A 10,094-nucleotide genomic window follows, 5' to 3' on the forward strand; every position below is an offset into this window, starting at 1 on the left:
GTTTGTGAACCATCCTCGAAGAAACGGACGACTATTGAAATTCTACTGCATACACGCTCAGGACGATATCGTTCGCCAAGAGGGCCTTCAGCGCCGAAGCCCGACGGCGTGCAGCTTCTGCCAGCAACCGCTCGAGCCCAACTCCGGAGCCACTCCATCGCCCCCATGAAGTCGTCGGCACGTAAGCTCGGACGCCCCAGCCTCTGATGTATAATCTTAATCATGTGTAATTATTGAATATACCTGTTTGTTTAAACTGAGCCATACGGTGTCTCTTTGCCTCTCCGTCCCGTGTGGACCTGCGCATTATGGGGGTCATCACACTATTGTCACGTAGAGGGAATACTCTGATCAGAAGTGCCCACTGCTGAACGCAACGCCGTCACTCCCTGTCACCGCACACGGAGCTGAGAATAATGAAATGCATTATCAGCGTCATCGTCTCTTTAGGCGGACTTAAATCAGAAAGGTACAATTTTCCTCGCTGCTCATTCGCGAAGCCAGTTGCGTCACACAGCGCGTACACACCTCGAAGGAAACATGAAAATGTGATAGAAAACCAGACAGCCTGCAATTAAAATCGATCGTCGCCCAAAACCTGCCCTCTTGCAGTTAGGCGCCAGCAGAAAAAAGTTTTGTGAAAGCAGCGTGGTACGGTAAATGAGCGTTGTTTCTAATGCACTATACTTGAGTTAACCATTGGCGAATTATCTCCCTGCCGCATGTGCTCTAAAAAGCATTCGCTATAAAAGTTTTCTTTTAAGCAGCCCCTATTCCCCGACTACACACAGTCAAACCCTAGCGACTCTCAGGTTTCAGGCTGGCTTCTTTCTCACTGTGAACAAGGCAAGGGTATGCGAACTAGTAAACTTTAAATCTCAGCGGAGTACTATTGAGCCAATTACTAAGCACATAACTAGTCTGTAAGCGCCGGCAAATCGGAAGAGTTCACCATAGGAAAGTTGCTACACATCACAATATCCGGATTTCACAAAGCTATGTAAGCATTTGCCACACAATAACCAGCGGTTCAGCCTGCAAACAAAAATTAGCTGAAAGATATGACTAAGAGGCAGAAAAGGAAACATAGGAAGAAAGGGGGTAGCTGACACTGGGTATTATAAAAAGAACATTTCTTTTTATTCAGGACAAGAAAAAGACTGGCAAACATACTGTTCAGAGATCATCATTTTGACTATGTGGTTTGTGTGCGTAAAAACAAAACTAAACAACACACGCAACAAAGACAACGGCTCGCTCCTTCAGGTGATGAGTAAGCCTGCTCTACGGCTCCATTGGAAGACGGTTGTCTCGAGGGAATATCAGGGAGCTGTACACAACTTGTATCAGTTAGCCTATGCGCGATTAAAAGAAAAGATGCTTCCAGTTGTTTTTTGGCAACATCTTTCAAAACCGTTCAAGCTGAAAACTTGCAGGTGATACAAAAATAGTATATGAAACAGTCTTTAAAAACCAGGATAACAATGAGAACAAACACAACGGGTAATACACATGCTAAGATATCTCTTGCATCTTTCATGGGATAACCTTTTGCACGCATAAGAGGAAAACCTTCCATAATGCTCATGACATAAAAAAACTCACTACGGTTTGATTTCACATTCTAATAACTTTACCCTTCTATTTTAGTTGTTACTGATTTTCAAAACTTCTTCCCCGTTCACTGTCGTGAGGAATTTTTGAAAACCATTCAAACTTAAACTTGCAAAACATATAAAAATAGTATGAAACGGTGTTAAAAACCAGTGTAACTTTATGGAAACGAACACAGCTGGCAAAGCATATGCTAAATATCTCTTGCATCTTGCATGGAATTGCCTTTGGTGCAAATAAGAAGAAAAGCTTCCACGATGCTCACAGCATAAAAAATACTGGCTGCATTTTGATTTGAAACTCAAGTGAGTTTAACAGTCTTTTTGATTTTTACTGATTTACGAAATTCTTTTTTGTCCCATGGGCCGACGAACCTTTGGAAGCACACAGAGCGAATGCTGGGCAGAAGTTTACAAAGTACAACGTGCAACCTCACACTTTACGCGCGCCTTTTCTGGAAAACTCAAGTATGCGTTCTCCAAACACTAATAGCGGCTTTGTGTGGAGGTGCAGAATCCCGATGGAAGCGGCAGCGCCCCCTTGGACACGATGTTCCGCAGCACGCACATGGCCTCGTCGTTGTCCACGATGCCCCAGGTGACCGGCCCTTTGAGGAACTCCTCGGTGGTCATGGTCAGGAAGCGCAGTTTCGCAAAGAAAGGACGCATCACAGCTTTCAGCTGGAGTGGGCAACCCGAGCCGAGGCTTTTGGTGCACTGCTCCTGGGACCAGCGCATGACGGCTGTGGCGACATCGATCTCTCGGACGTGCCTAAAAGGACACAAGAGCAGTGAAGGAGGTCCTTTAAGGAGCAATGCGCACACGAGGAGACTGTGGGACGATTAGCTTTACAGTGAACATATGAACAGCTTATGCACCTGCGCTGCATCGTGTAAACAAAATACTACTGTTAGCATTGACCTAGAAGGCCGCAGTACACTACGAATTCGAAAGGTAGCCTAATTACCATGCACGTTGGACTGCTCCAGCGTCAGGGTGCTCTGAGGTGTCTGCGCAACAGATGACGAGGGAGCCCTAGACGGGCAACTGGATTGTGAAATAATTTATGGAATTTTTCGTATTTTCTGCGAACGAAGCTTACACGAGAAACATTGTTGCGAATATGACAAGGTGATCATGGGTGATTAAAAGCTCTGGTGAGACACCAGAATCGTTTGCTGGCTTTACGACACTACCGGCACCGAGATAAATTTACAAATTTTGAGCAAGCCCTGTGGTGCAGGAGTCGTATAGAAGGAGAGTGGATACAGAATACTAATAACAATAATAAAAAGAACGTGCACAGCTACAAAAAACAGAAAAAAGGAAGAATGAAACAAGAACGATAAACAAATAAGTAACAAAATATAGGAACAACAGTACTTTCTCATTGCAGTGATTAATATGAAAGAACAGCACTTTTACAATTCTATCATTATTGTAATAAAAGTGTTGACCTACGGACCCCAGACCAGCCAACAACTCATTGCATTCATAGACTTTAAGTGCAATAAATAAGAGTATTGATTAATTTACTCTGGAATTCATTGCACTTGTTTCGAAACAGTGCTCTCTTCTGTTCGACACAAAGTGGCTGCTCTGAAGTCATTTCGCTAGTGAGTGCCTTCCGAATTATTGCATTCAGTTCGAGTTTTTGCTTCTGATGCCTTGTACGCAATGGTTCCATTCCAAAGCATTTCCTTATTTCGCTTATGATGTCTAGAGTACATCCATGATATAAATATGGCTACATGATTTCGAACCGCAGTGGTGGTCTATAGTGATCTGGGCATCCGCCTCGCATGCGGGAGGCGTGGGTTCTATCCCCAGTGTTGCTGGGTAACCACTGGTGATACAGCGGGTAAAAGATTTCCCCTGCCTGGTGCTCGGCTTATTTAGGGTGAACTGCTTGGGAAATGGGTCTTTGAACCCACCTTGAGTAGAAAAAAAACCTTGTCCCATGGCGCTCTTTGGCCACAGGCGTCCTTATGCCATAAAAATTCATCATCATCATTGTATGATTCCTGCTATCTTATAAGTGAGATGCTGCTAGTGCTCCCGCCAAAGCGGTGTCCCGCATTTGCACTGCGGCTTTACCAGGGATCTATATGGTGCATCGTTATAAACCTTGAGGGGCTGCACATACCTAATGTTGTCGAGTACGAAGTGGAAGATGTGCTCTTCTGCTTGGGTGAGGTTCTTGAGAGACAAAGCGTGAAGTGCCAGTGACTGCGACCACGACTGCAGTACCACTGGGACGTAGGCATCCCTGTCCGGCTCGCCAGTCAGTGTATAGTAGTCTAGGTATGAGAAGAGGTTTGAAGGAACCAGGTTTTTGCGTATGTATTCGGTGCATCCGTTTCTTAGAGACGCTACGAGGTACTTCCTGGACGCTGCTCGGGCGTGCAGTGCGTCCAGTACACTGCTGATGCGGGCACAGCCAGAGTAGAGGTACCTGCATTGTATGCATGGATAGACGAAAAGATGATAAGAGCGCTGCCTTTGAAACGAGGCGGTGACGGGCACCTACAGGCTCAGGTTTTTTAGAGTTCTGTTTTTTCTTAACCATTAAAGGATTACCTGGAACAGCCACATCTACAAGGCCCCTCTTTCCTCCCTCACCCAACCTCATTAAAAAAAAAACTCAAGCTCACTCCTTGCCTCAATTCTCTTGACTGCTCTTGTTGGCCGGGAACTGGAGGAAAGCCAGACCATACCATCAGCTGCCCCTGTGTTAATTTAGGCATTTTTCTTGATAGCCAGTGAGAAACACAGAAATTCAGACATTTTTAGACCTTAAGAGGCCAGTGATCCACTTGTAGACGACCAGAGGCAGGAAAATATTATATACAGAGCCACTATCCTAATTTATTTTAAACCTTAGTCGATTACTGAAAACATTGACGGAAAAAAACCGAAACTTATTTTAGAGCTGTTTCATAGCGAATGACAGATGCAAACAAAGGAACATAATCTATCTGCGTGGCATGAGCGCTACGCAAGATGGCAGCTCCCTGGAGGAAGAGGGTTATGCTTCAGTGCTCCTCACCTGAGCATGATCTCGAAGCCCTTTGGGTGTACGTCCGTTATGTTGACGATGTCCCCTTCGGCAAGGTCGCCGAAGAACATGGCCTCAAACACTTCGCTCCTCAAGGCGAGGAGTCGCTTGTGGGCACGAAATTTGCGTTCGGGAACATCGGGAAACACAGCCGAGCGAACCTTGAACTCGACGTCTGTCAGGCGACCGCTGTCGAGAGAGGCCTCGAGATCGATCTATAACCAGATGTCAGAAGGTATTAAAGGGATGGGAGGGTGCAGTGGGAGAGCATGAAACAGAAATCAGATTCAGATAAAACTGCTGCTACGAGTCATGGTGGGAATGATACGAAGTTTCAGGACCTAATACATGATGCGCATATTGTCGCCTGACAGAAAACACCTAAGCAAAGCATGGAGGGCGTATGTGCTTAGTCTTGATTAACTAAGTCCACAGAAACCGGCGAGAATGTGTGCACTGCTGCTTTAGTTTTCCATTGGGCTTAAGTGGTAGCAGCAACTTTGCCTGTGGGGCTCTCTTAGGGATACTTTGGGGTCTTTTGATGTAGCCGAGTTTCATCGCAACTTTTAATACAGATTAGCCTTTTTGTCTTGAATATTTATCCCAAATTCTTCATGTGAGTATCCTTGTGCTTTGTTTCACTAGGCATGGACTTCCAATGACCACTTCGTTACCTCCACTTGGGTTGATCTCTATGGGGCACATCAATTTTGCTACACTACAATTAGATACTTCCTGTTGGTATTTACTTCTTGCCTCCTATGGAACGGAAGGTGCGTTTTTTTTGCCCTTTCAGAAATTTCACCAGAAGTGTTCTCGTTTACAGCTCCTACTTAAGTCTTTAGGGCACCAACGAGAATATTAATTGACGGTAATGTTGAAACATATCTCCACGTTATGCAAAGAAGTACTTTCTTTGACCTTGCTGCGCAGTTTCCATTTTTTATTCCTGGCTCCTTAAATTTATATTTCACCTTTCTGGAAAATGATTTGCATGAACTAAAACAGAGAACTTTCATACATATAGTCGAGTTATCCGCTGAAAGCGTTAATTGAATCACTTTTTTTCACACACTGACAAAGGTTATGTCAGGAGGAAAAAATTCTAAGGGCGATTACAAAACTCCCTAATCCAAACTCTGAGCGCAGCACGGTCTTCTCTGGCGGCACGAATTAAAGGTTCCTCTCGGTAGCGGCAACTAGCACATAACTTTCTGCTGCACTTGCCTTCCTTAGACTGAGTCCGTTACCCTTAATTGTCATCTGTTATCTCACCTTGGCATCACATTTACCAAGCCAATTCCTTCTTTATTTAAATTAGAGTGTCATTTATCTGTGTTTGTTCTCCAACGCACTCTGCTATCCTCCTCTGTTATTGTTACACTTATTATTTTGCTTTCCATATAGCTCGCTATACAGTCCTGAACTGGAGATGCACCCTTTTCATTACCCTCCATGTTCCTGCCCCCCAGGTGAGCACCGGTAATATACAGCTAACTATACTTTTATCTTGAGAGATATTGGTAAACTGCCATTCTTTATTCGAGAGCATATTTGTCAAATATGCTGCGTTCCTGTTTTTTCACTCTCATATGGTCCAGATCTGCCGTAACTGTAGAGGAACAGAGACTTAGTCCCCTACAAATTAATAGAGCGCGACGCGGACGAAGCGAACAGGCCGGGAACCAGGACTCAACTGCACTTATTCTACGCTGCACGTGACACCACGTAGCCATGTAGGGGCGGCGCAGCACTGCTGATGATTATAGTGCCACTACACTGCCCTATGTATACACGTATTCTCTTACCACTTCCGGTGTCTCGCTACCAATTGTAAACTGCTGTTCCATTCCAAGACTGTACAGAAGTTTAGTTCTCTGTATTTTAATTTTTAGACCTACCTATGCATAGTAATTTTTTTACACAAGCTCTGTACTATAGCACAAAAACATTTTTAAATGATGTCATTGATGAGTTTGAGCTGCCACGCTGGAGCGACGGCGATGTGGCATGCAATTAAGTCTACAGCAAAATAGTATCCTCGACAGGAATCTGTCCTGCCGCGACAGAACCCACGGCAGGAATTTGTTGCGCTAAACGAGGCATGCCAGAAGTCTGCCACGCGACTAAATCCACGATTACGACTGTGTAGTACTTAGTACCTTCGACAGAAATCTGTACCGCGACAGAGCCCTCGACAGGTACTTCTGTCGCGCAGTGGAAGCCACGACAGGCAGCTCTGTCGAGGCGCGCTGCTCTCGGTCACGCGGCACGAATCTCTCTGTAGCACAACAGTGGCTGCATCATATATCTGTCGTGGGACAAATCCTGCGACAGTCACCTTTGTCGCAGAACTAAAGGCAACAGGAATGTCCGTCGTGCGACACACCTCTCTGCAGCCATCTTTATAGCGCAACAGAATCCACGGCACAAGCCTCTGTCGCACGACAAGAACAAGGCACAAGGATGGATTTCTACAAGGCACAAGAATGGACGCTTTTTATACCAGAACCGGACTATCATGAAAGAAAAAATATCAACTTAAATTATGAAGGTTTCGCTAGACACGCAATATGACACCAGATTTTGGTTACATAAAACGGGCAGCGGTCAACATAAATTGAATTCGTGCTCACATTATGTTGAAAAGCGGGTGCAGCCATATTCTCGGGACCCTGAAAAATAGAAACGCTGATATAGAAAAACCAAGACAATGCTATTGAAAACTCCTCCTAATCATTAAAATCACGACATATTTAGTCCTCCCCAGAGACGAACTCTTGACACGGCACGGATGGATGCATGGACAGAGGGTAAGTGCGAGCATGTGCAAATCGGACGGTGGTGGAAGTCATTAGAATGAATCACTTTTCACTCTTTTTCTTTAACTGCAAAATGCGCTCTTGAGTCAATCATTCCTTTAACTTTTAGATTACAGCGCATTTGACTTAGGCAATCCTCTCTCCACGCCACGTCCTTGTTTATGATAAATCAATCAGCCATGTTTATTTCCACCTCCAAAATGTGAAGGACACGGGGAGTAAAACCACCACCGAGCTTGGCAGGCTTCTGGGCACAAAAAGTGCGCAATACCAGCACCAAGAATAATGAAAAAAAAATGAAGCAAGAGAAACAAAATGAGAGGGGGAAAAGGTGCAAAGAACCACAAAATGTTGCCTGCAATCAACTGTAAGAGCATTGCAATAAAACAATCACAAAATTATTTACAAGCACTAGAACAGATGGGGAGACTAGAAAGCAAAACAAAGTATAAGAAACAGGCATAACAATAGAAGCCCAAAATTATGTTACATAAAGTATTACGACTTCCACTGTGCAGAAATGAACGTACTGTGATGGTGCAAAAAAATTTAAAAAAAAATTAAGCTCCGCCTTGAGGTATGAGGCCACTTTTTTAGAAAAATTTAATACCAGATAAAAACAGAAAATTAGTAGACTGCCCTTAGAAGGATGTTGTTCTATTTTAATCAAATCGTAAAAAGAAATTGATTTTACTCTATTCTTAATTTTTAAAAGCATACTAAATATACATCTGACGTCAGCAATCACAACTTTTATTTCATCGCGAGACAAATTGCTTTTGACGTTATACTCATGAAGGTAAGAGCTGTGCAATGAACAAAAATAGTCATACCATCAATAGTCCCTGCGTAATGGAGGAATGAACAAGAACGATAATTTTCACACAGGCATCTTTCGAGAAAAAACGTAGCAGCAAGAAAGCAGATTGCACGACTTAAAATTTTTCGGGGCTTATAACACAGCTAGATTTATAAAAAAGTGTACCCAGAATGGAAAATTTCGTACAGGGGTAAAGCTAGGATTGCTCCCGTAAGGAGGAACGATAACAAAAGTGAGTTTCGACAAAAACGACAAAGAAGATTCGGAGAAGCTGAAAATACCATAAACCAAACGTCCCAAATTCCTAAACTCCACCATATTTGTAACTCCGCCATAGTATTGGTTTTCTTTGATTTTACGTGTGTGGAAGCTTAATTTTTTGTGTGAATTTTTCTGCGGCACCAAACACCAAGAAAAAAAGATTTCCAGATATGCTACTGGTTCCCTGTCAGACAAGCTTTCTGTGTTAGCGGACCAAGTTTGATCCGAATATGCTTCAAACAATCTAGCATACCTCTGTTACCACTTTTCAAATGGCACATGCCACCATACAACCCAACTTCTGTGCTCATAACCTGATATAGCTGTTTAATGTGTTCCGAACGTCCTGCGTTGCTTTTGTGAGCGTTTTATTTATAAATACAAATGAAAATAGGCGCAGATGGTTACAAACAGTTATTATAAATTTAAACTTAATAGCGATCAGGAAAAATAAAGGATGTAAATATTGGCTACTTATTTGGCTGTAAAAAGTTTAGTTTCGGTTTCGAAAAACGTTCAGGTAATTACAACCTTGGCTGTATTTTTGTAACGGTAGGGTGGCTAGAATGGGGAGGTGTTAAGATCGCGGCGCTTTCCCTCGGCCGCGCGTGACCCCTCTGCGCACCGATGTCGCTAGGGGGAATGTGGCGCTGCTACTAGCGGTGCGGTAAGCTCAGCCGCGTCGGCCTTGCACACGCTGTAGCAGTTAGTCAGTTCAGTTAATCGTTTCGTCAACTGTATTGGAGTGTCTGTAGCAGCGTTTCCTCATGCGAGGACGAGGTGCCTTCAACAGCGAAAGTGGCTGTGGAAAAAGTTGAAGTGGCTGTAGACCATCACAGGCTATGAGCGTGTTTGGACAACTCATTGTGAAGCTTGCAGAGCAGCATGTCTCTGTGATAAAGGCAGCATTCTCAAAGAACTTCCACCTGAGGGAACTAACGAGAGGGACCTTGGGGGCCTTTTATATCCGTCAGTACCATTTTACAATCTTGTGAACGTCCTTCAAAACAAACTTATAAACATATGCGCTCAGCTGAACGCGCTTGCATGCCGGAGCTGCGGCAGAAATTATACAGTCAATTGGTGATGTGCCAAAAATTGGTTGTTTTGAGCATTCTGTTGCGCTGACAGGATCAGTTGTACGTCTTTATTGCCTCACAAGGATTCGCTTTTTGCTTAACGATATAAATGAGGAGGATAGTGGGAAGAAAAGGAATACACTGAAACCTTGTGTTGTAGGTCAAATTCTGCATAAGTTTTTCACCTCACTTGTAAATAAACGATTTCATGGCCAGATGTGTTACTTTACTGTCTAGAATTGTCGGAGACTGCTTACATGCAGGGACCCCGGAACTTTTTTTTTGAGTGAGGGGGCAAGACATCTAGCTTATTTTGTACTTGCTTAATGCACATATACACAACAAGTTTTATATTTTTATTATTTATTTTTCAAAGTTCGAAGGTTGATGCAAACTGTCACGTTGTGCTGACGACGCTCCAGCAGTCAGGAAGACAGCGA

The 10,094-nt window shown here is 43.7% G+C and overlaps 1 protein-coding gene across 1 annotated transcript; it reads right to left on the reverse strand.

Moving 5' to 3' along the window:
- Positions 1-1,293: 1,293 nt before the first annotated feature.
- On the reverse strand, positions 1,294-7,335 carry LOC144134854 (BTB/POZ domain-containing protein 2-like). Its single transcript, XM_077667665.1, has 4 exons — positions 7,309-7,335; positions 4,664-4,887; positions 3,761-4,069; positions 1,294-2,385 (listed from the first exon to the last, which is right to left on the reverse strand). The coding sequence occupies exons 1-4, from the start codon at positions 7,333-7,335 to the stop codon at positions 2,100-2,102; spliced, it is 846 nt and encodes a 281-aa protein (XP_077523791.1). The 3' UTR covers positions 1,294-2,099.
- Between the last annotated feature and the right edge of the window lie 2,759 nt (positions 7,336-10,094).

The sequence above is a fragment of the Amblyomma americanum genome, chromosome 5 (genome assembly GCF_052857255.1).
Source record: "Amblyomma americanum isolate KBUSLIRL-KWMA chromosome 5, ASM5285725v1, whole genome shotgun sequence".
NCBI classification, from domain to species: Eukaryota; Metazoa; Arthropoda; class Arachnida; order Ixodida; family Ixodidae; genus Amblyomma; species Amblyomma americanum.